The following is a 26,780-nucleotide window of genomic DNA, read 5'->3' as shown; positions in this document are numbered from 1 at the left end:
TGGGTCTGGAGAGCACCCACTGGGAGTAGGAAGTAGACCTGGCCTGGGGAGAAAGGCGGGAGAACACTCGTGATATAAGACCAGCCATCGTGTGTGTGTGTGTGTGTGTGTGTGTGTGTGTGTGTGAGAGAGAGAGAGAGAGAGAGAGAGAGAGAGAGAGAGAGGACAGACTGCAGCACACAGGGCTCGTGCCAGCTGTCTAACTGCCTGATGGTTCTCACTGTTTCCCTTCTGCAGACAGGAACCTGAAGCCCGGAGATGCAAGGTCAACAGAACACGGTGCTCAGCTGAGGAGAGGGAAAGTCAGGCCTCCCGATGGCCTCAATGCCAGGCCTAAGCAGTCACAGGCTTGCCTAGAGCCGGTAGAGATGCCGCCAGGGTGGCTGGGACCAAGGGCTTCTGTGGTCAGGCCCTGAAGGTGACACTTCTGGCTGAGCTCACAAAACATCTATCAATAGGAGCTCTCTACAAACGCAGAGCCGCCTCATCAGTGACAAAATGTCCCATGGGCCCGTCTGGCCTCCCCACTTCTGATACTTAACAAAGAGGAGGAAAGACGGGCTTGCTGTAGCAGCATTTCTTCTAAGGCAGGCATGGGGCCATGACTCAAGAGCTTCATTAAAATGGAAATCCCATTCCTCAAGAGAAGCTACCCTATCGCTGAGCAGCAGAGTGTATCCGACTGTCTTTGAATGAGAAATGTAAGGTGGATGCTGGGGGGGGCGTGGAGGAAAACCATCACTCAGTCATCTCAAACCAGAACCTGTCCACTGGAATCACAACTTGCGGTCTCCATCCTGGTCCCACATAAACCCACTACAACAATTTCCTCTCACTCTGCAGAGGGCAGTGCCCAAGGCTGTAGGAGCTGTCAGTTCCTGCTTAGGTAGCCAGGGCATAATCTGCCCAAGGAGCTGCTTTCAGCCTAGCTCTCTGGGCTTGTGGCTGCCTGCTGGCCCAGCTTCGATCTCCCCTGCTCTCACCTGGGCAAAGGTGGCCTACAAGTGTGTGGCACTGAGCACACCAAACATCTGGGGGCTAGACAGAATGTTCCTTCTGTGTCCAGGCATTGAGGGCCCATGTGTGGGCACAGCTGCTGTCCTTTCCATGGGAGGAGAAAGGACCCCAGATGTGGTGGCGCCTGGAGAGCACTGCCAACTAAACCTGAGCAAGGACAAACCCAGGCCAGGGTCTGTGAAGCCCCTCCCCCAGGAGGAAGCCCCACAGGCTTCCTTTTGTATGTAGAGGGTGGGGGCAGTTTGGGGAACAGGGAGATCATAAAAATGGCCATGCCCTATCCCTTGCCCTAGCTCAAGCCCTTGCTACCCTCAGGCTCAGCCTCAGTTCTGAGAATCAATGTTGATCTCAGGTGAAAGCTCTAGACCGATGGTTTTCAAACCTTTGCAGCGGAACCCATTTTGCAAACAGAGACCCATCATTAGAGGCCACCAGACACAATACAAGGGAAGCTGCTTAGGCTGACAGAGTCGGGGTAGGCCAGCCCTGACCCCACCGGTCGGCACCCTCCCCAGAGGAGGACGGCAGCTTGCACAGGCCCAAGGTGCAGGAATCACACTGAGACCCTAGGCTGTTGGTACCACTGTACCCAGGCGTGCTTCGTGTGGCAGCCAACGAGCTGCCAAGCACCAATCTTCACTGGGCCCAGCTCTTCCTGTGCTCGCAGGCCCTCCCTGGCAGCCCAGCCTACCTGTAAGGGGCCTCTAGAAGCTCTGTCCCTGCCTCCAGGGAGCTTGTCCTTTCCACAATTCGTGGCTGTCGCGCCTGCCTGCTGGACTGGCCAGCCTGCAGAGCTAGATGTGAGTTCGTAACAATTCCCCGGCCTCAGGGCACGGGCAAGGGGCGGTGCAGAGTGTAAGAAGCCCATACAGCCGCTGCCCGCCTTCTTATTCTTCCTTGCTCCTGGCGAAGGCAGTGGGGAACCACGGGGCGGAAGCTGAAGGTGGTTAGGGAAGGGTCTGTAGAAGAGGTAGTATCTCAGAAGGACCCAAAAGGAGAGCAGGATTTCATGCTCCCTCATTTAGACACACTCAGGTCGCCCCTGCTAGCTGTTGGCCATGCCTGGTGGGACTAGGGCTGGGTACCTGCTCCCAGCTGGGCCAAAGCCTCTCATCCACGAATATGAAACTGGGGCACAGAGAGAGCAGCCTGAGGCTGGGCACAGCCAGGGCAGGGCAGGCGCACTGGCAGAACAAAGTTATAGAGGAACAAAGAGGCCAGTCCGCAGAAGGAACAGAGGGGACACGGGAGAGCACCAGAAATGGGAGAGTCAGAGGGAACAGCTGCCAACATATCCTGTCCCTCCAGATGCACCCGCACCCCCTACTTTTACTTACGACAGCTTGAGTGGGTTTTAGTTCCCTGCCACCAACTGACCATGAATAGAAAACCATGACAAAATAATAATAATAATAATAATAATAATAACAATAACAATAATAACAGAAGTAGTAAACAGCTCCCTGTCTATAAAGGTGTTTCCAGTGCAGTTAGGAGACACCCCCGTATGCATGAGACCATCACACATAGGTCTGTCGCTAACTAGGGATTCAGATTGAAGAGCCAGGGGTGACCGGTGGTGGTAACAACGACCGGCACTTGTCAGCTGCACCACAGGGTTCTCTCTCACCTGGAGTTGTTTTGTATTCCTTTATTCTGTTATTATTGTTGTTGTTATTTATCCTCACAATCATCTCATGATACAGACTTGATTCTTCCCTTTGATGAACAAATTGAGGCTTAGAGAGATTGAGGGTTTTGTCCAAAGTCACAAAGGGACCCAGAGCAAAGCCAGGATCCCAAATTCTGCACCCTTTTTACTAAGCCACGCCTCCTCACACCATCAATTGAGACTCATCAACTGCCTGGGAGTGGAGGGAGGGGACAACGGAGCCCAGCCTTTCAGTTCCACAGCCCAAAATATCTAGCCCTGACCTTTCAAAGTTTATCTCCAATCAAAACTCTAACTGGCAAAGTGAAATGCAGGGGGAACCAGGGAGATGTCCCAGCCCAGCTTGCCTTGGGTTTCGATCACGCGTTCTGACCTGGCCCCCGGGGCCCTCTGCCTCGGGAACGAGTGACTTAATGAGCCAACAGCCTCACCTACATCAGAGCCTGGTACGAGTGCCCACAGACCCACAAGCAGGTTACCATCTAAATGGCAAAAAGGCATGAGCTTTTTGCATCTGATAATTACTAAGGAAAGTGCTATTATGCCCTTTAGGTACAAAGGAAGCCGTCGGTCATCAAGGAAATTGTCCTCGCAGGAAAATTATACTTAAACTATCTTAGTGGTAAGAATGTAGCAAATGTATACTGACCGTTTGGTCTGGTTTTCCTTGTCAAATGACTCTGACCTACTGGTCCTACTACTCCTCTGATGAAGGACAACCCCTCCAATAAAAACAAAATCAAAAAACAAAAACCCATTTGAGAATGCCTCTTTCTCTACTGAAATAAGAGGGCCACCTCTGGGCTGGCTCTTGGGCACAGCAGGCAGGCCGAGGGTCCTATGGGAAGAGGCGAGGTCAGAAAAAACACTGCTTATTGCCGTCATTATGAAAATGCCACTCACTTTCTCAGAACGTAACATGAGTCTCCTTGGCTTCTGCACATCCATTCGAACTTCCTGGTGACCCATTTACCCCGAGCCTCTTTCAGCTGGCACTGATTTATATGGGTTCCTCAGGGGTAAGCTGCGGCCATCTGCAAGGGTCATAGGATCACATCTAAATCCAAACTGTCGGCACCTCTTACGGAATAAAACACCATCACTTTGCTAAGTTCCTTACTGGGACATATAGCTCTTGCCTTTGCTGATGTGGATCCTTGAGAATTGGCTCCAACTCATGTCCCAACCTTGACCCTACAGGGTCCCCTTGCAAGGCCAAGCCATCAGACGTGTCCATCCTTGTATGGTCTCCTGCTCCACGCCAAGCCCGGCTTCTTTGGGAAGAATTCTCTACCAGCTGAGGGATGCTAACTTCCTCGGGCTCGGGATGAGCTCAGCCTTCTCTGCTGGAAGCAGATGTGTCTCCCCTTTTCTCAGCCCCTCCATTCCCTTTTCTAGTTCCCTCACACCCTCTAACACACCGGGAAAAGTACTGCTTCATTTAAATAAGCCTCATTCCACTGCATTGTTAATTTCTTAGATGGGCTCATAGTACTTCGGTTATGTTCATTTAAAAAAGGAAGACTTATCTTGTAAAAATACATCCTGAAATATTGACAAATGGAATGCCATGATGTCTGCAATTGGCTTCAAAATGATACGGGACGGGGGAAGAAGGTGGAGGCGTGGAGACAAGATTGAAGTGACAACTGGGTGACAGATATGTGTGGATTCCTGGGATGCTTCTGTCCACATCTGTTCATGGCTTAGATTTTCGATAACAACCAAAAAAGGTTTTTCGAAACACCATCCCTGGGGCGTTCTTGAGTCCAACTGTCCTACCTAAGGCTTCTACCTGCACCTCTTTCAACTGATGTTTATCGAGCAACAACTGTACTGAAGGTTCTGCTCAGACTGCAAGGCAAAAGCGACTGGCCCAGCTTGCAACGAGCCCTAGGGCTGCTATCCCGACCTGCAGAGTCCTGTGCTCTATTTTAACAAAATCCCCACACTGTCATTTCTCAAATTGGGCATTGGTTTTTCTCTCCCCCCAAACCAGGGTGGGCAGTCAGGGACTCCTCATCCTTGGCCATGTGGAGTGAGCCAAGTTTCCTGTCCTGGCATCACTGAGGGGAAATCTTAACTCCCCCTGTTCCTCACTCAGGCTTACTGGATAAGGTGTGAGTCAGGGCAGAGGTGTTTGAGGGGAAGAGAGGCTGACCCATCCACATTTCGGAGGGTTTGGGTGAGGGCAACCCCTCCATCCGCAGCCTGTGGGCCAAGGACCAAGGGCCAGGGCACAGCCAGCCTCCCACCTGCACTAGGCGTGGAAGAAAGCATTGAGACCTCAAAGGCTCCAGGCCTGGACTCCTGGACGCTGGGCACTGCCTAACCCAAAGGACTTCAAACCAGAAACCGACTTCCCCTCCAAACTAGGCACAGATGTATGTGTTTGTTCTGAAGCCTGTGCAGCATTCTCAAGCAAGCCTGAATTCACAGCCAAAGTGGGCAGAGAATACCCACCTGGAACCGCTGACCCATCGATGAGCAGTGGCCCTTCTGGGTACCATTAAATGTCAGTCTTGGGTCCATCACATAAACAAAAGCCAGTCCCTTGGATCAGCAATGCCCTTTACCATGGTCCCATTTCATTGACCTGTAATTCACACCCATATTCCCACTTTCTCAGTTCAGATGAGGACCGTGAAGAGAGAGTCTCTGATGAGTGAAGAGTATAGCACTCCCAATACAGACACAATCCCTCTTTTTAGGTAGAAAAAAAGCTGCACCAACACCTGGAAGACAGGGGCCGAGAATTCAGAAATGAGCACCCGACACCGTCCTTTTTGTCTCCCTGGATCCAGCACATCAAAAACGTAGGTGGTAGTAAAACAGAATTAAACGCCCACTCCAGGAAAAGCACGGTATTTGGAAATGGAGGAAACAAGCCAGATGTGGTCGGTAATCCAGGGAGTCTGGCAGACCACGTTTCTCAAAATGAGACATGGGGGGAGGGGACAGCATGAGCCCTGCATGGAACGCTAGTGAAAAACGGGGGTCCTCGGTACCATCTACGCATCAGATCAGAATCTTGGTGGTCCTTCCCTAAGAATTTTAACGTGCTCACCCCAGGGGACTTTATGCCCACCAAAGTTAGAGGAAAGGTATTCTGTTGTTTAATTGATGCCAGTCAATATTTTACTAACTTAATGAGCTCACAAGAGACCTTATTACACCTTCTGACAAGCTAAGCAGATGGGGCTTCTCCTCCTGGTGACTGAGAGTTAATCGTTTAAATGTGGCTGTTTTTCCTTTGTCCGGAGAAGAATATACCTCTGTCCCCACCCAGCCTCTAGGGAGTGAGGAGGGAGGAGGTGGCCACAGAAGAACTCACCATTGCTCAGTACTTGCAGGCATTCGCCCAGCACTAAGGAACAACTCCCCCCAACAAGGAAGAAACCCCGCATTTCAGGAAGCCATTCCTTCAAAAGGGAAGCCAAGACTGTTGAGCAGAGTAAGGAGAGACCACCATTTTTCCAGGCCATTTGCATCCCCTAGGCACAAAGGCAGCAGGTTTTCAAGGAGCTGTTTACAGAGCCAGAACAACTCCACACTTCCCAGGAATTTATTTCCACTTCAGGGGGCGACGACCAACAGGAACTGGAGGGCAAGCCCTTGAAGTCCTACCTTTCAGATTTTCATTTTGGAGCAATAGGATGGCAGGCTGCCCAGCTGTTCTTTAGGGTCAATCCCCAGGGCCACCAGACCCCCAAACCCCCCGCAGAAACTCTGGCATTGGTTGCTCTAAGGGCAGAATCTGGGCTGCTTGGGATCATTCCAAGCCATGGGCTTTGGTATCAGAATAGGGCTATGACATCAATGTGGGGCCAAGCCAGCCTGGGCGAGCAGGGCAGGAAAGGGAACTCCTTGAGGGGCTGGATTAGCTGAGAGAGAGAGAGAGAGAGAGAGAGAGAGAGAGAGAGAGAGAGAGAGAGAGAGAGAGAGAGAGCTCTGTATTCTTCTTAAAGCCTCCCAGCACCCCCAGGGAGGCAGACCTGAAGATGTTCTGAAAATGATTTTCAAATACTGAGAGTTACATTGCAAGCCAGCCAACCTGCTGGTGCTTCCTCAGATACCAATTTAGGAGCAAAGAAAGCGAACAAACCATCCTCTAGCGCCCCCCTGTGTCAAATGAAAGGATACTCTTATTTTCTGACAGGGAGGTTCATCTTTGGACCCCACCCAGGGAGTCAGGAGCAGAGCCTCCAAGTGGGCTGGGCGTCAACGTCCCCTAGGATATAGTTAAATGCAGGGAGATGTTATAAAATGCTAGATGGCCTTTACATTTGAATTTCAGATACACAATAAATATACTTGAGTATAACGATGTCCCACCTATTGCATGGGACACACTTATACTAAAACATTATTTGTTGTGTATCTGAAATTCAAATTAAACTGGATGGCCTGTGTTTTTATTTGCTAAATCTGGCTGTTTTACACAGGTAGGGTTTTTTGTTTGTTTGTTTGTTTGTTTTGTTTTGTTTTTAGTGCAGGTGCCCGTCAGGGCTGCTCTCCTTCATTCACATTTATCAGGACAGGGGACCTGGGAATCTGTAGTCTGTTTAAGGAGCCACTGCGACTATTATCATTACCTACAACTAACTTTTTTGAGCATTTGCCAAGCCCTGTGTAAGTTCTTTTTATGCATTACCTAGGTTAATCCTCACATCACCTCTAAGAGGTGGTTCTATTATGAAGCCTGTTTTACAGAGGAATGAGGCAAAAGACAGCAAGCAACTCACCCAAGATCACCCAGTCAGGGAGCCATGGTTTGAACCCAGGCAGACTGGCTCTCACTGACTAAGAAATCTTTGAATTGGAAGGACTCTGGGAGGCACATAACCAAAGCCTCCAGGGGACTGACGAATGGAGAATGTGAGCCCATGCTCATGCTCTCTGCTATGCTACCCTGTCCAGGGGGCTACACCAGGTGGCAGAAAGCAAGCATCTGGCCCAGGCAGGGGGCTGGCTCAGGAAGGGTTTCCAGAATGGCCTCTCCCTGAAGGATAAGCAGACATGACGGGAGGCAGGGTGTAGGCAGGGGCTAGGAAGAGGGTTTGCAGGCAAGAGGTTCGGCATGCACAGTGGCCTGGTGGCAAGACAGTGTGCCAATGAGGAGAGGGGAAGCGACCAGGTCTGGAGGGCAGGGGAGAGCCAAAGAAGTCAAAACTGCATTTTACTTTCAAATTAATATACAGTACATTTTACCTTTTAATAGTTCTGTGCATTTTACCACATGTATAGATTCATACCTCCACAATCAGGATATAGAGTTCCATCATCCCTCAAAACACTTTCTCGTACCATAACTTTGTATCGCCACCTCCCTCCACCCCTCACCCCTGGCAACCACTGATCTGTTCTTCATCTCTATTGTTTTTGCCTTTTCCAGAATGTCATATAAAGGGAATCATACAACTGTTTTAAGAACGGTTTATTTAGGTGTACAGTGCAGTGGTCAAGCATCTATACCGTTCATGAAATGCTCTCCCTAATAAGACGTGTGCCCATCTGACACCCTTCAAAATCTTTACAACATTATTGATTATATTCCCCAAACTGTCTTTTATATCCCTGTGGCAATATTGTAGTTACCAATTTGTGCTTTTTAATCCCCTCCCCTTCTCCCTCATCCCCAACTCCCTCCCATTTATTGTTGCATTGTTATTGTTTGCATTTAGCAACCATCAGTTTTTTCTCTATATCTGAGACTGTTTCTGTTTACTTTGCTCATTTATTCAGTTCTTTAGATTCCACATGTAAGTGAGAGAAACTGAATAATATTGTATGTCAACTATAATTATATATATATATATATATATATATATATATATATATACATATATAGTCACGGGATATGGCGTACAGCATAGGGAATAGAGTCAATGGAATTGTAATAGATATATACGATGTCAGAGGGGCAACAGGTTGTGAGAGAGGGGTTATCACTTTGTGAGGGGTGTAAATGTCTAACTATTGCATTGTTTTGTATACCTGAAACTAATTTTTTTTAAAAGAATGGCTTCTTTTACTCAGCATAATGCCTCTGAGATTCATCCAATTGTTCATTCATTGTTATTGTTGAATAGTACTCCATTGTATACTCCATTGTATGGTTTACCAGGGTTTGTTCAGGAGACCCAGAAGAGAGCAGACAGAAAGAGTTCCAGGACAAGCTCTTAGCTAAGGCTTGCTCAACATTTCCCATTGAAGGACACTGGGGTAGTTTCCAATACTTTGCTATTCAAAATAATGCTGTTATGAACATCTGTTTACAGGTTTTTGTGTGAATGTAAATTTCCATTTCTCTGGGATAAATGTGCAGGGGTGTAATTGCTGGGTCATGTGGTAATTGCACATTTAGTTTCGTATAAGAAACTGCCAGAGTGGCTGTACCATTTTATATTTCCACCAGTAACATGATCCTCACCTGCATTTAATACTATCACTATTTTTTATTTTATCTGTTCTAATAAATGTGTAGTGATATCTCATACGGTTCTTAATTTGCATTTCTCTAATAGCTAATGATAATGAATACTTTTTCATGTGCTTATCTATCACCTGTATCTTCTCTTCCATGAAATATCTGGTTTTTTGCATATCTTTTTTTAAATATGATTTTTTTAACTTTCATTTATTTTAAGTGTGTTTTTCCAGGACCAATCAGCTCCAAGTCAAGTAGTTGCTTCAACCTAGTTGTGGAGGGTGCAGCTCACAGTGACCGCTGCAGGGATCTGACAGGCAACCTTGTTGTTAAGAGCACTATGCTCTAATCAACTAAGCTAACTGGTCACCCCTTTTTTTGCATATTTTATAGATTGTCTTTTGAGAATTCTTTATATATTCTAGATACGAGTCCTTTGTCAGACAAGTGGTTTGCAAATATTTTCTTTTAACATATAGATGTTCAATTGTTCCAACATTACTGTTGAAAAGACCATCCTTTTTCAGCTTAATTGCTTTTGCACCTTTGTCAAAATCCAAATGACCATATTTGTCATTGCATCCATTTCTGGACTCTATTCTGTTCTATTAATCTATGTGTCTTGTCTTTTTGCCACCACAATACTGGTTTTTTTTAAAAAAAAAACTTTCTTTTTTTCAAGATTTTTTTTGGGGGGGAGGAGACAGGACTTCATTGGGCAACAGTGTGTACTTCCAGGACTTTTCCAAGTCAAGTTGTTGTCCTTTCGATCTTAGTTGTGGAGGGTGCTGCTCAGCTCCAGGTCCAGTTGCCGGTTGACCAGAAACCTTGTGGTTGAGAGCCCGCACTCCAACCAACTGAGCCATCAGGCAGCTCAGCTCAAGGTGCTGGGTTCAATCTTAGTTGCAGGGGACAGAGCCCACCATCCCTTGTAGAAGTCGAGGAATCGAAATGGCAACCTTGTGGTTGAAAGCCCACCCTCCATCCAACTGAACCATCTGGTCACTCGGGAGCTGAGTGGCAGCTCAATGACTTCATCCTAGTTGCGGAGGGCACAGCTTGCTAGCCCATTTGGGAATCGAACCAGCAGCCCCCTTGCCCAGAGCTCGTGCTTTAACCAACTGAGCCACCCATCCGCCCACACCATACTGTTTTCATGATAGTTTCTTTATAGTCTTAGAACTGAGTAATTACTCCAACTTTATTCCTTTTTCAATATTGCTTCAGCCATTCTAGTTCATTTGTCTTTCAGTATAAATTTATAATAAGTTTTCTATATTAAAAAATGTCTTGATGGGATTTTTATTGGAATTGCATTAACTATTGATCAATTTGAGGAGAACTGATATCTTTACTCTGTTGAATCTTATGATCCATGAGCATCGTACGTGTCTCCAGGTATTCTGGTCTTTTCTTTCATTGGCATTTTATAGTTTTCAGTATAAAAATATTATATATGTTTTGTGATATTTATACCTAAGTATTCCAAGGGAGACATTGTATATATATATATATATATATATATATATATATATATATATATATATATATATATATATATATATGTATGTATATATATATATGTATATATATATATGTGTGTGTGTGTGTGTATATATGTATATATGTGTGTATATATATATGTATATATACATATATATATACACACATATATATATATTTGTTATTTTTTGGTTTTCAATTATTCACTGCTAATACATAGAAATATAATTGATTTTTGTGTACTGATCTTATATCCTGTGACCTTGCAAAACTCACTTATTCTAAGAGTATTTTTGTAGATTTCTTAGGCTTTTCTACACAGCCATCATTATTTGCAAATAGGGGTAGCTTTGTTTATTCCTTGTCACATGAATGCCTTTGATTTCTTTTTCTTGCTTTATTATTTTATACTGGCTAGGACTTCCAGTATGAGGATGAATATGAGTTCTGAGAATGAACTTGTTACTGATCTTAGGGAGAATACATTCAGTCTTTCACCATCAAGCATGATGTCGGTGTTTTGAAGATGCTCTCAATCAGGTGGAAGAATTCCTTCAGGTAGAGGAGTTTCCAGTTTGCTAAGAGTTTTCACCATAAATGATATTAAAATTTTTCAAATGCCTTTTTCTGCATCAGTTGATATTATCATGTAGTTTTTCTTATTTAGACCATTGATATGGTGATTCCATTGATTGATTTTCAAATATTGAACCTACTTTAAACTCCTAGCATGAACCCCACTTGATAATGGTACATTATTCTATTTACAAGCTGTATTCAAATTGCTAATTTTTTGTTGAGGATTTTTTCACCTGCGTTCATGAGAGATATTGGTCTGAAGTTTTATTTTCTTGGGCTACCTTTGTCTGGTTTGGTAACAGGGCAATGTTGTGCTCATAAAATGAGCTGGGAAGTGTTCCCTCCCTTTCTGTTTTCTGGAAGAGATTGTGTGGAAAGGATTTTGTTCCTTTTTCAAATGTTTGGTGGAGTTCAGTGAAATCACGTGGGCCTGGAGATTTCTTTTTTGGAAGGTTTGAAACTATGAAGGCAACTTCTTTAATAATTCTCGGATTATTCAGGTTATATATTTGATATTGGGTGCATTTTAGAGTTTATGACTTTTGAGCAATTAATTTACTTTATCTAAGTTGTCAAATTTGTGGGTAGAGTTGGTTGTAGTATTCCTTTATCCTTTTCTGACTGTGGATCTGTATTGTTAATTGCTTCTTTCATTCCTGATATTGGTAATTTGATATTTTCATTTTAGCAGACAACTGACCTAGTTGGATTCAAGCCACAAGTTCTGACCAGCCTTCTTTGGGTGATGGTTTCACTGTCAGTTCTGTGCTCAAAGGCTTTGCAGTACTATTCTCTCCCTTATGTGTGCCAGCCAGTGGCCACTGAGACCTGGGTGTCCATGAAGCTTTTAGTTCAGCTCTCAAAGTCTTTAATATGCTGTTTGGGATCTGATTCCTGCACATGCAGCTTGCGCGCAAACCCAGGAGTTCATACACAACTTTATGGGTCACTTTCCCAAAGTCGTCTCTCTCTGTGATATCCTGGTATTTTCCAGTTCCCTAAGGGCTTCCTTTTTCAGTCCTCTGGCCTGAGATTTGTGCTTCATTTATCCATCTCTGCTATCTACTTCCCATCACGGCATCCACATCTGGGACAAAGTGGTGCGAAGAGAGAGAGAAAAATGCAACAGGAGTTAGCTTACCCTCTTGGCACCACAGATTTTTCTATTGGAGAGGAGGGGTCCTCAGGGTTTTAGGTATCTGCAGGGCCCCTGCTGCCACTGTCACTGCCAGGAGACCCTTCCTGCTCCTTGAGCCTTAACTAGAGGGCTTGTCCTGCAACTCTTTCTGTCTGCTCACTTCTGGGTCTCCGGAGTCCAGGCTGAAAAATAATAGAAGGAAAAAAAATTGTTCTGAGGAGTGAGAGGGAGGCAAGGTCCTTTGCTGCAGTGGTGGGAGGCTGTGGTGAGGATATGCAGAGGGGAAAGGACTTCGAGAACCACCGGGAGATGGAAGAGGAAGCTGGCAGGGACCCACACCAGGGCGCAGGCCCTGACAGAGGCCCAGCAGAAGTCCTGGGTTTCAGTGGCTGCTGCTCTGAACAGCTGAAAAGGGGGGAGGGGGGCTCAGAACTTGGCTGTGTGGCATGTGTACCTTGGCCCGGTGAAGGGGCCCTACCACCCTACCTGAAGGCAGAAAGTGCAGAACTGAAGGGTCATCACCAAAAGGTCAACAGCCTCACTGCTGCCAACCGAGCAGCCACTGCGCTCCATCACCATGCTGAGCAGTTTGTCACAGAATTTAATTTATTCCTGTGGACAACTCTAAGAGGTCTTTCTCACTAGCCATACTTTAGAGTGAAGAAACTGGGGCACAGAGTGGTCAAGTGTCTTTGCCAAAGCGACGCAGGTAGTAAGTGACTCAGCCGGGATACAAGCCCAGGACTGCCTGGTTCCGGGGCTGCCCCACGGTTAGGTGGAGGACATGTGGGTGTGATGGAAGCTAGACAACCAGGCGAGGAAGGAAGACCCTCCCCAGGAGGGACTGAGCAACAAACATGGGGCCAGGCAAAGCGAGGAAGGATAAGAAAGAAGGCAGCTACTGAAAAGCCAGAGAGGTCTAGAAGGAAACTGGGAGGGCAGCTGCTGGGGTGGCCAGAAAAGTCAGCGTCTGACTTTCAGATCACCGAGCCAGAGCCCCAGGGCGTAGAGGTTGGCTGTGTGGGGGGAGCTGACAGGGCCTGGTGAGGTCAGGCTGTCCCGGGGGCCAGTGCTTCATGTCAAGGCCCGACTGAAGATGCACGCGAGTGCCGACCAGGGGACAAGGCCTAGGGTTTAAGGACCAGCTCCATGGCCAAGGGCCCTGGTGGACCTGGTGGCTAAGACGGGTGGGGAGCAATCCCAGCAGCGGCACCAAGATTCCAAGATTTGGATGAATGAGTGGCATGGGGAGGCAAATGGTGGAGGTGGGCACAGCCCTGGGCCTTGGTCGCTTGTCCCTCGGGGGGGGGGGGGGCTGCCTAGATGAAAGCTCATTCTCCCGATTACATTCTTTCCCCCTGAACATGCCACATTCAGATGAGCCTACATGGATCTTCAAAAGACAGGTGAGTGAGCAAAACGCCTACGGAAGCCAGCCCTACCAGGCCCCGCATGCCCTCAGGAGGCCTCAGTCCAGCCACCAGATGGCAGCTTCAGACACCAGACAAAGCTTTCCAAAGGCAAAGCCCACACACACCTCAGAAGCCACTTCAATAGTAAACCATGCAGTCCTGACCCTTCAGAACATCAGAAAAGTCCACACCCTTCCTCACATGGATGTCTCTAATAACACAAAGAAAGGGCTTGAAAATCCACAAATAAGAAAGAATTGTCTTAAAAGGCTGCTTGGTCCTGTTGTGAGCCAGCAGGAGTCCTCGAGTAGAAGCAGGTCATTCTGCTGTGTGGAGGCGGCGCCACTGACCCACTGTGGTCCGGCCTCCGGAGACAGGCAGGCGGCTTCCGTGCTCTGGACACCGAGCCTGTCCAGCCCTCCCATCCACCAGTAGCTCTGTGCCCCTGGCCAGATGGAGGCCCTATCCCCAGACGGTGCCCAGGCCGCCCCCTCAGCCTTGAGGGAGGAAGCAAGGAGGCTGCCCGCACCAGGCTGGTCTTGAACCTCCCCTGGTGACTGCCAGGCTAGGGACACTGCAGCTCGAATGCATGTGATGCCCTGGGCCATAGAAAACCCCCACACGCCCTGAACACAAATGGTCCTTGGTCTCAGCCTGGATACGTTCCCACTGCCTGGATAATCTTACTTCTTCCTTCCTCACTTCACTGCCATGTTTCAGGCTCCTCTGTCCCTCCAAGCCCAGCTCAGGTCTCACCTACAGCAGCCTTCCGACGTCCTTCTCCTCCCTGCACCCACCCCAGTGGTGACAGCTTCGTACCTTACACGATGCTAATTCACCTGTGAGCCACTCTTACCTCTGTGGGAGCTGCCACGCCTCATTCATGAAGTTTGAGTTGAATGAATAACATTCACTCCCTCTGAAAGGTTAATGTACAGGAACACATATAGCGCAGAGGTCTCCTGGGGTAATTTTTTTATATAACAAAAATTCTTGCGGCTTGGAAATAGGTGTTCTTTCCTTCTGCCCATTTAGGCAACTGGCAAGTTGAGATGACAAATACAAAAACTGGAAAAATCTCAAAAGGCCAAATTTCAGGTGCCCAAGGGGACAGTCACTACAGAAGGCAGCAGAGGAGGATGCGTGCAGCTGAGACGTGGGCTTCAGGAGTGCTACTGGGTCCTGGGCTCCGGGAGGGCCCAGAGGTGGGCAGGGCGGGCAGAGGGAGGGCCACTGTCCCAGCACACAGACTCCTGACTGATACAGACACTCCTTTGGGAGTTGCTCACATGCCCCACCCCCAGGATGACCGTGGCCCATCTCTCTGCACCCACTAGTGGTCTGTCCCTGGCAGGAGAGGAAGGGGTCGCCTTACCAGAGACACAGCCCCCTGGGGCTGCTGCACCACATTTCAGGGAAATATGTGCTGCTGCAGATAGGTCATCCCAAGACAGTGAAAGCTTTTTTTCCCTTCGCCTTTCAAACACCCTGAGTGCTTTAACTCCTGAGCCACCAGCTGCGGTGATTTATGAGCGCCGGGGCACACTCCCCGACAGTCATGCTGGGATGAATGAAATTGGTTGCACCCACAGCGCTACACTCTATCCATGTATTGTCACGCAGTCCTCGTAGCAGCCGAGCGAGAAATGGGAAAGCTGGAGCTCAGAAATGTTCACTGGTTTGACCAAGGCCCAGAGCAGGACGGAAGCTTAGGGAGAAGCCTGACCAACCACTCCTTGTACAGATGAAGAGACTGGGGACCGGAGAGAGATATGGCAACTTGCCAAGGGTCAGATGTGATCCTTGGGCCAGTGACCACAGAACATTCTATCAAATTTGGAAAGCAAACAGCTAAAGAAATACAAAGATATCCTAGAAGGGCAACACCCGAGCCCTGGAAGGATGCTTGAGACCCCGCCCCCAGCCCAGCCCTCCCATCATGGAACCTCCCATCATGTCCCTTATCACGCCCTCCCGCTCTTAGTCCACTTCTCATTTCTCAGACAAAACAGAAATCGGTCTCACCACTTCTGCCGCCTGTTCTCCTTGTGCCTCCCAGTATCAGAAAACTGGTCTGCATCCTCATTCACTGGGCTCTCAAACTTTCAGTATGAGGAGGCTCTGCCTGGTCTTCCTTTCTCCAGACTAAATGTCATGATTCCTTCATCTGCTCTAGCGGTGACCACAGTTCTCCCCTCCAGGGAAGATTCTGGTACTGCCAAGGGTGTCGTGTCCGCTATGCATGCTGGCCCCACAACAGATCCTGACTGGGTACCGACCCCAGGGCCAACCTCAGTGCTGCATTCCACTGTGGTTGGAAAAGGTACTCTGTGCGATTTCAGTCTTTTTAAATTTATTAGACTTGTTTTGTGGCCTAACACATAGTCTATACTGGAGAGTGTTCCACAAGCATTTGAGAAGAATGTGAGTTCTGCTGTTGGGTACAGTGCTCTGTATGTCTGTTCAATCTAGTTGGTGTATAGGACCCAAGAGTTGTAAACACACTTCTCCAAAGAAGATATCCCAACCTTTCCGTAAAATCACAGTACGTGCATGAAAGCTTCTCCTTCACATACATTAATTCATTTGTGCTTTAACAAGCCAAAAGAAGAGAAATCCTACCATTTCTTTCTGACACGAAGTATGTGCTACCTTGAATTGTACCTGAATGTCCTCTATCCTTACCCAGAAGGCTAACCCCTTGGGAACACAAGACATGTACTTAAGGGCGGTCGGATCGCTCAGTTGGTTAGAGCACAAGCCCTGAACAACAGGGTTGCCAGTTCGATTCCCACATGGGCCAGTGAGCTGCACCCTTCACAACTGGATTGAAGACAAACAAGCTGCCGCTGAGCTTCCAGAGGGGTGGCCGGATGGCTCAGTTGGTTAGAGAGCGAGCTCTTAACAACAAGGTTGCCGGTTCAATTCCCACATGGGATGGTGGGCTGCACCCCCTGCAACTGAAGATTGAAAACAGCGACTGGACCTGGAGCTGAGCTGCGCCCTCCACAGCTAGACTGAAGGACAACGACTTGGAGCTGATGGGCCTGGAGAAACATGCTATTCCCCAATATTTCCCAATTAAAAAAACACACACACAAAAACACAGAGGTGAAGTCACTAAAAATAAATAAATAAATTAAAAAGACATGTACTTAGTCTCTAGCCCCTGACCATGGCTAAGGGGCATGACAGGAAGGTGAGCCTGAGGCTGCTCCCTCAGGGATCCAACCTCTCTCAGAAGTCCAGGCTAGCAATCCTTAGCATTGCCCAGCTGAATTAACAAGCAATTTCACCCAGTGGCACAGAAACCCCTCCCCTGGTCATCCCAGGAAAATGGTTCCAGAATGATGAATCTAATTAATGCTACCTGCTACATTCTTTTCAGGAAGTTCCTAGAAAATGAAGCGATTTGTTATTTATTTTACTCAGGAGAAGCTAGAAAGAGGAAGCCAGTTCTTCCACGAGCATCAGTGCTCCCACGCTTAGCCCAATGAGGTTGCCGAGGACCCAGCCCCAGCACAGTGGCTTTCCACAGGTACCCAAACTGAGACCACAGGTCCTGTTGGGGGATCTCAGCACCGTCCACAGCTGATATGGCCCCAAAGTCCTCTTTCACCAGGTAATGAAGTGGTACCCTGGGGACCCCTTGACAAGTTCAGCATTGCTGCTGACACACCAGAGCCACACGAGCGCAGACCCCAAGAAAAGAAGTCACCACCATGGGGAGGGGAGGACCCATGCTTGGGTGAGACTAAAAGAAGGTCCAATTGATACTCATGGAACTTCAATGTGCATTGAGAAACCATGCGAGGGGAGACTCCAAGGCAGGGAGACTGGGCACGGAGCATTGTAACCGACATCACTAGCCCCTTTCATCCTGCTTTTTGCTAGATCTCCTTCCACAGGGCTCGCTGTCTCCCCAGCCAGCCTGTGAGATAATCCTGGAGAGCAGGGGCTGTGACTCATTCTCACTTGGAGTCCTGCCTTCCTAAAAAAACACATAGGTCTATGGAAACACACACCGTTTCGCCTGTAACTCCAGAAGGATCACAGCTTCCTAATCCTCACTCTGTGTGTGTGTGTGTGTGTGTGTGTGCAGACTCAGTTTTCACCCATCAGAAACATCTGCTATGGCTCTGGGTGGGCAAGCCTGGGGAAGGCAGGCATCTGACAGACTGCTACAGTCATCTAATGGTATAACCCTGTGGAAGGCAGGTGACAATCTCTCAGAATTACAAATGCACACCCCCACTGACCCAGCAACCCCACTTCCCGGAAGATACACTTCATTCATACTTGTACACACATGAAATGAAATGCAAAGTTATTCATTGCAGAACAGCAAAATAAACAACCTAAATGACCATCAGCAGACTATAGGTTAAATAAACTACGGGACACCCATATAACGAAATACTGTTGTAAAAACAAAGAGGAAGCTTTTTATGCACTGATAGGGAAGGAAAGATTCTAAGATATATTGCTAGTGGAAAAAAATCAAAGTGGAGGACTATATTTATTTTAAAATAAGTACCTATTTAAATATATATGTGAAGACACAAAACACTGGTAGTTCTGGTTGCCTCTGGGTGGGAGAGCTGGGCGGGTAGCTGGGGACAGAGTCAAGGACAGAATTCACTGCATGTGCTTTTGAAACTATTGGTTTATGAATCATGTAAAGATATTATATATTAAAACAACATGGATGGAACTTGCGATTATTATGCTAAGCCAAATAAGTCAGAAAAAGTCGAGAACCACATGATTTCACTGATATGTGGGATATAAAACTGAAAGCAACAAAGGAACAAGACAGATGATAAAACAGAAACTCATAGACACAGACACTAGTTTAGTGGTTACCAGAGGGTAAGTGAGGAGGGAGGTGATAGATGAGGGGAAAAGGGATCAAATAACTGATGATGGAAGGAGAACAGACTCTGGGTGGTGACCACACAATGTGAGATATAGATGATGTAATACAGAATTGTACACCAGAAACCCATGTAACTTTACTAACCATTATCACCCCAATAAACTTTAACTTAAAAAAATAAAAATGTACCAAAGTAAAAACTAAAACGTCTTGCTCAGGATATCGGAGCTTGCCTTCCACCTTGGCAAAGGCAAGCAGCTCTGGCTAAACGATTTTCAATCTCCATAACGGGTGTAGGAAAAAGTCTGGCCTGAGGCGTAGGTTCACGATCTTGGACTCCCATCCCCAACTGCTGCTTGTGGAACTGACCCACTGCAGCATCTGGAGGGTCTGCTCAAGTCCAGGAACCAGACTCTTCCAAAGAAAGGGGCACAGAGGCCCGCCAACCACAAACACTTCCATCTCAAGAACTGGCCGCCATCTTGACCACGTAAGCATCTCACTGCTGAGGACACACGGAGCTGAGTGGGAACACAAACCTCGACCTTCCAGGATTGGTCTGGACTAGCCTGGGTCTCCTGGTCCCTACCGCCCCCAAATGCGTTCAGTTCCCACTCTCTCCGGACCCAGACACTGCACGTACACCCAGTGTGCCAGGCACTCGCTACCTGAATGGCTGTTCATCATGCGGACAGCCTTGGCCTTGGCCAGCTCCAGGGCGGTGATCCACTGCTGCCGCTCCACCTCCGAGCTGGCCTTGAGGTGGTAGGTCCTCGCCCCACTGGTCAGTATGATACCGCAAGAATCCTCCGTGTCAAAGAGCGTGGTGGACAGGTTGATGGTGCCACGGCAGGTGTGGGCCATTTCACCCTGAGTTCTGTAGGATGCAAGAGAAGGTATGGGTTGAGGCTCCCAAACTCAATAGCTCCAGACTGAAGAAAGCCTCAGGGAAACTCCTCAGAATCTCAGACCCGTGGAGCTGGGAGAGGCCCTGGAGTCGGAGCTGGAGATGATGACTATAGGGATTGACTGGTAGGAGCTTGGTGGGGAGGCACTCAGCGGGGAGAGTGGCAGAAGGAGGAGGGCCTGCATCAGTGCCACATGCAGGGCATGCCTGCTGGTGGCAGAGCCCTTGCCGACACCGAGAATTGGAGAATGGTGACTGCCCGGGGTTCTGCTAGGCAGCTCAGACCTCTAACTCCATCCCAGACCCTTTCCACTAAGTCTCAGGACCACAGAGGTGGAGCAGGGTGGGAACCTGCCACTAACACTGGTATTAGACACACAGAACCCCAAGGGGTGGACTTGGAGGCACCCCCTGCCAGGAGTGACCTGGGAACCAAGATCCACAGAGCAACAATGCCACCATTCTCCTCTGGCCCTACCACAAATGAGGTAAAGGCAATGGTTGGGCTAACACATGCCACCTCATGACAAGGTGGTTCTAAGATTATGGAGCCAATGGTACCAAAGTAAAGGAAAGCAGAGGTGACTAAAGTGTGGGCCATTTCCAACTGTGACCAGTGTCTACAAACTGAGATCCAATTATCATGACTACTTAAGTCACTCTCCCTTAGACACTCGAAAGAAATTCAGAACGCCAGGACATACCGAATCTCTTTCCACAGAGGGTGTGGGAAAAGGAAGAGCAAGGGGTCCCCAGGGTACCACTCCATTTCCCAGTAAAGGAGGGTTTGGGGACCATATCAGCACATAACCCTGCCAGTGACAGGAGCCCATTTGGCAATTCTGCTGCCTGTTAATGCTCATTTATTTTCCCTAGCTGTAATCATCTGTCATTTTCTTGATTCTCCTACCAGTTCTAAAGTCAAATGACTTGACACTCAATAAGGCATTCATCTTTCATTAGAACAGCTGCTGCCTCCTGATTCCCTACTGCTTTGGTTGCATTCCTCAGAGAAGATGATGTGGTATATACCTGAAGAAAGGTCCAACTCTTAGGCGCCGACATCTTGCACTGGAAGGAAACTCAGTCTAATTTACAAAGCTGGCAAAGCTGGGCGTACCCGTTGGAAGCCTGCTATTTTACATTTAAGGACATTTCAGGCTAGATTGTTCAGGTGTTAAATAGTATCAAAACTAAAAATGACACTATGGCTTAGCTCAAAAAGAAGAGGGAGGTGACATTCTAGGCAGAGGGAAAAGCCGAGGCAAAGACTCAGAAGCAAGGAGGAGTTTATAGCTTTCAAAGAATAGAAAAAAGTGGCTGGAGCCCTGGACAAGAAAAAAATGAAGCCAGAAAATCAAGCAGTATCTTGCAGGCCAGAAAATCAAGTAGTACCTTGCAAGCCACATAAGGATGTAGACTTTTATCCCAAAACTGAAACAGTGGTCCTCCTGGGCCTAATGTCAGGAAAGAAGTAGAGGTGATCAAGAGTTCCACAAGTTCCTATGGAAAACGGAGAATAAAAGTGCCTCGTGCAAGGTGGGAGATGGAAGCCAGGCCTGCGTGAAATCAGAGCTGGGCTGGAAGTTATGCAGTGGCTACTGTATTAGCTTACAACCCATTATTTTCATCAAAATAAATACCTATGAGTCCATGCTGATATAAGTAAATAACTGAAGGAATAAATAAATGGGGAAAAGGGACACATCTTCCTTAATAAGATTAGATGGAATTGTAGAAATAGAAAATCACTAAATGCTATGTGAGATCTTGGATTGGATTCTAAACTAGAAAAAAAGACATTGGTGGAAAAACTTGTAAAATACAAATAAAGTTTGAAGTTTAGTTTATAGTATTAGAATAATGTTAATTTCCTTGTGTCGATAATTGTACTTTGGTAAGATGTCAACCTTAGGGGAAATTAGGTGAAGAGTATATGGGAACTCTCTGTACTATATTTGCATCTTTTCTGTAGGTCTAAGTTATTTCAAAGTAAAAATAAAATTTAATGCTGCCATCACCTTCTGCCTAGGGTCATAGCTGATATGAAGTCTGTGGCCAGAACCTGAATCCTTGCCCCGAGGCTCAGTGACTGGGCTGGAGATATTCCCAATGTCAGTGAAGGACAGAGCCCCAGCCTGCATCATAAAGCCCGGTTCTGGACGTGGCTCTCCAGGGGGCAAGGTGGAGGCACCTTTGAAGATCAGTAGGCCAAGAAGAATACAGGTGAGTGAGGCTCAGGGAGGGAGGGAGAATCTCCCAGTCAAGACGAGCCTGAAAACCAAAATTCAAAACCCTTGAATAAAACCAGTGCTATTAAATAAGTTAATAGAGTCAATGCTCAGAGGATGAATCACTTTGGTTAGAAAAGAACTATCAGAACAATATGAAAAAAAATAATATAAATAGGCTTAGGATTCTCAAAGAAGAAGGAATAACATCCAATAAAAGGAATAATAATTTATAAAATAAAAGTAATAAAAGTGAAACAAAAACAGGTAGATATGAAAAAGTAACAAAAGAATTTCCAAAAACGAAAATATATCAGATAAGCTTTATAATCTACCCAGCACTCAAATCTAAATTTAACTTTAACTCATTGTAATTACTTTTCATTTAAGGACTTGAGGAGATTAATTTTTCAGTTTCACCTTTCTGTGTTATTTGGAAGAACTTCTATAGAGGCATACATGAATTTGGTATGAAAGACATCTTAACATGATCATGGTCCAATGCATTTGCTTGTCTTGGAATTTAGCTCTGCTCTTTTTTCTTTCAGTTAGATGTTCTGTGGTCAATCCATTTTCTACCTGTAGCCAAAGTGATATTTTTTGTCCCATTAACTTAATGGTTAAAAATTTCAGTGGCTTCCAATTCAGTCCTGAAATGGCCTAAAATTCAGGGACATATCTTAAGATTCAGGTTGTGTTTGGGAGTGGCACACTTGCCCATGTTGTATATAAAAGGTTCTGTTTCTCCCATTGTGAGTTCTGGCTGAAGTAATACTCTCTCTGAGGGTTGACCTTCCAGAGCCACTCAAGAGCCCAGATTGTGGACAAGTTCAAGCCCCACTCCTGTCACACTATTGACCTGAGCCCTGCAAGCTGCAGTGGCAACTCCTCTCCCTAGGGGCCTTTGGATGTACAGAACCATCTATTTTCACTGAGCCCTGTGCTGCTTTGTGGGCCTCACTATCATAGGACAAACAAGGCCTCCTGGTTTGTCTTATGGGCCTCCCAATTATATCAGATCTCATACTCAGCATACGTGATCATGTATTAATATCTTCTGCCATTTTTAAAGGAGACAACTTTTGAGGCATTGCTTTACATTTGGTGGATATGTTGCGTATTTAGAACAAGTAGAAACCAAATATGGAACACGTGAAGTAAAACTTAACTGCAAGAGAGGCTGCCATAACTAATATCCTTCTACATGAGTCACACCAACTCTCAACCAAACAATACCAAGCAGTTCTGATGGCCAATGTCCTTACCGGAGATGAGAGTATGACATCAACCATCAGAACTTGGAAGCCTGTAATAGTTAATGTAGAACTTCCTGAGCACCAATTAAGCTGTAATAGTGAATGTAGCACTATGGCTAGTGACTAACCCTCCCGTACTGGGCACAAGCTCAGAGTTCCCTCACCATCTCCTCCATCCCCTCTTTTGGTCCCCCAGTTGTCCTGAGTCACCCCTCCATTTCTTGACTTGGGCGAAGTGCTGAAACTCAGAGTATAGGATCTGGTTTCCTGAATGCCCACATGAGGCTGGGTTTTTGCAGCCTCCCAGATTGAACAATGACCACTGAGAAGGAGGAAATGGATGAGAAGCAGGCAGGTAGGTATGCCTCATTTATCCCTTCTGTGAACCTCTCCAACGTATGGTTTATCCTCACAAACCTTCTGGCGAAATCCATGAGCCCAAAGAACATGAGTGGCCTCTATAACCCATGCAGTTTGCTGTGAAGAGGCGGTGGCCTGTTCAAGTATGACATCACTTCGCATCCTTCCCTTGCTTTTCTTTTCCTTTTTGTCTCTCTATCACCATGGCTCATCTTGCTGCCCCACTGAGTGCCCAACCGGCTGGCAGGAGCGACCAACACTGAACCTCCATGGGATGGCCCATTCCTTGGCAAGAAAGGCAGCCACCAACTATTATGGATCAGATCCCTTCCATCTCGGTGTCCTTACTGGAATCCATGAGTTTCCTGGTAATGGGGTTGCCTCCAGCAGCACCAGGGTCCACAGTTACCGAATCCTCATCTGCTGGTCTAGATTCCCGTACAACACAGTCTCAGACCAAATCACCCTTTTCAGCCAAGAGGGTGTACCAATGACTCCTGACGGTGGAATTCACTGGTGTCCCCATGAACCCTGCCATCACTCAGGAGCAGCCAGTCTAACAGAACAATGGACTGGCCTATCGAAGGCTCAGCTGAGGCATCGACTGGAGAAATGTCTTATAGGCGTGAACTTCTGCCCTCCGGTATGCAGCATGTCGAGAACTGACCACTGATTTTGCTGCCACGTCCCATATAACTGCAGCAGATGGGGCCAGGAGCGGCCGGGCTCACGGCCACACACAGTAATCCCTTGCAGAGTTTGTGTTTCCCAGGCCCGCACACTTGGGCTTAGCTGGCTTAGAGGTTTTAGTTCCGAGGTGAGGGGGCAATGTGACACCATAAGGCTCCATTGAGCTGGAAATGGACTCTATCACTGGCCACTTTTGGCTCCTCATACCAGTGATGAACAGATCAAGAAGGGAGTGACGATACTGCTGGGGTCACTGAGGCTAACTGCCAGGAGGAGATAGGTTAATGGCATATCTGGGGATGGGAGAAGAACATCTGGCTAGAGCCCAGGGGATTTCCTTGGTCATCTTTTAATACTTCCACGTCTGGTAATGGCTGATAATGGGCAAGGAAACAAGGAACTCACACCCCTCGGGGCAAACGTCCCAGACCAGCCAAAGTGCTAAGGCAGAGTGAACATGATCGTATACGGGTCATCTTCAAGGAAGAAGGAAGACAATGAGTATCAATTACAGTGTCAGGACCGGCCACAGCAGCAGAGAATGAGCTTGTTTCACAACCTTCTTGCTTCAGTCCCCCAGCCGACCCCAGCTGGCCACCAGGAAGGGGACTCTGTCACTGACTGGGACTTGCACCTCCCATTCCAGGGAAGGGGTAGAGACGTCTTTGTTTTCTCAGGAGATTGGAGGTCCCCACCTTGCAGTGGGAGAGCTGATACCATGGGAGGGCACGAGCAGACCTGAGTAGCGCAAGGTGTGGAGAGTATTGGACACAAACCTTGTGCACCTTCTCAGATTCACTCGACAGCCTCCTTCTCTGTCTCTCGGTGGGTGTCTCATCCTCGCCCAGTTATCCCTCCACTTCTGGACTTGCATAAAATGCCACAGTGGGAAATGGGTGATGGAAGCCAATGGGGCAGATGAATTCCCTCTCCGTTCTTCCCTCTGCGGACTGCTCAGAGGTGCGTTTTCTCCTTGCATATCTTCTGGATACGTCCATGCATCCGACCTGCAGGCTGTGTCTCTCTGCAGCTCACTGAGAAGCAACACCCGGCAAGTAATGCACTGAACTGCTTTGTTACTTTTATCTTCCCTCTGCTTCACTTCCTGTGTCTGCCTCACCGCCCTGGGACTGCATCTGCCAAGCAAAGTGTCAGCTCTTTCATCCTTGCGTTGGGCTATGTTTTCTAGTGAACCTTCCCAAAAACGTTCATGGGCAAGAATAAAATTGATACGGCAGCAAATTTGAACCCAGACACAGGGAAAGACATGAGCTATTCATCTGGAGCACAGCACTCAGCCTGCGTGTGACTTTCATTCAGTGCGAGCTCAAGCTGACTCTGACTCACTTGGTAAATTCCCCTCCAATCTCCAAATTCTAATGCAGCAAGTACTTCCCATGATCTACTCTACAAAGGAATTGTGTTAGAAACTGGAGAGGGGGTGGATATAAAGATAAATAAGACCCATTTTCTGGCCTCAAAGAACGATTCACCTTGTAAAAGAGGCCTATAAATTGCTAGCTGCTATTGAATAAACAGAGGGAAATAAATTCAAAGTAAAGGGGGTGTTCACTTTATGAAAACTCATTGAGCTATACTCATAGTTCACTTACTTTTCTGTATGTATGTTACACACATATAGTATGTTCTGTTACATACATATCAGTTGTCATTGAAAAACTGGCTTTAAAAACCAACACCAAATGGAAGGATAAGCTGCCGGTGGTGGGAGCTCAGGAGACGGAATGACCCTTTCGGCCCCAGAACGATCAAGGTGGTACCCTGGCACAGAGTCTCAAACAATGAGGGGACTCTGCCCTGGCAGATGCTAGGAGGGCCCAGCCAAATTAGAGCAGCTGAAGGAAAGGGTCCCATCCATGGCCTGGATTGATGATGAGTGTTGTGAATTAAACAGTGTCCTCAGGAAGAGATGCTGAAGTCCTAACCCCCAGTATCTGTGAACGTGACTTGATTTAGAAATAGAGTCTTTGAAGATATAATCAAGTTACGATGAGGTCATTAGGGTGGGCCCTAATTCAATATGACTGCTGTCCTTATAAGAAGAGGAAGAGAGACACAGAGACACACAGGGAGAAGACGGCCATGTGACAACAGAGGCCGAGATTGGAGAGATGCATCTCCAAACCAAGGAACACCACAGATTACCGGCCAACCCCAGAAGCTGGGAAGACCTGGGAGAGCTTCTCCTCTAGCACCTTCAGAGACAGCAGAGCCCTCCTGACACCTTGATTTGGGGTGTCTAGCCTCCAGAACTGCAAGACAATAAATTTCTGTTGTTTTCAAACAACCAGTTTATGGTGCTTTATTACGACAGCCCTTAGGACACTAACATGATGGCTCACCAGAGGAGTGGAGGAATGACCTTCTAGAACCTCGCATGCTGCTGAGCTGGTTTATTCCGGCATGCCAATCATGGGGCTCTGCTTTACCCCTCCACACAGTTCCCACCCAGAACTCAGCCGCTGCGGCACCCACACGGCTCCTGTCGTTACTGGAGCAGCCCTGCCCCAGAGCTGCCCGTCCTGCTTGGACTTTTCCCTCTTCTTATACCACAGAGCTCGGACAGCTGAAAGTGACCCACAGCAAAGATTCCAAGGATTCAGGTTTTGCCAGTGACACACATTCACACAAGACTTAAATACGGAAGCGAGTTAAGAGGGGAACGAGCAGGATAATCCATTGTAT

At 47.3% G+C, this 26,780-nt stretch overlaps 1 protein-coding gene across 2 annotated transcripts in view; it reads right to left on the bottom strand.

Moving 5' to 3' along the window:
- Nucleotides 1–26,780, bottom strand: part of OSBP2 (oxysterol binding protein 2) — a 162,510-nt gene that overhangs the window by 110,834 nt on the left and 24,896 nt on the right. For both annotated transcript variants that reach the window (XM_081036665.1, XM_081036664.1), the window contains exon 2: nt 19,299–19,507. In XM_081036665.1, coding sequence (XP_080892791.1) covers nt 19,299–19,507 — 209 coding nt within the window. The remainder of the gene's footprint in view (nt 1–19,298; nt 19,508–26,780) is intronic.

Source organism: Rhinolophus hipposideros, assembly GCF_964194185.1.
Source record: "Rhinolophus hipposideros genome assembly, chromosome: 24".
NCBI classification, from domain to species: domain Eukaryota; kingdom Metazoa; phylum Chordata; class Mammalia; order Chiroptera; family Rhinolophidae; genus Rhinolophus; species Rhinolophus hipposideros.
This window is presented reverse-complemented; position numbering and strand designations above follow the sequence as displayed.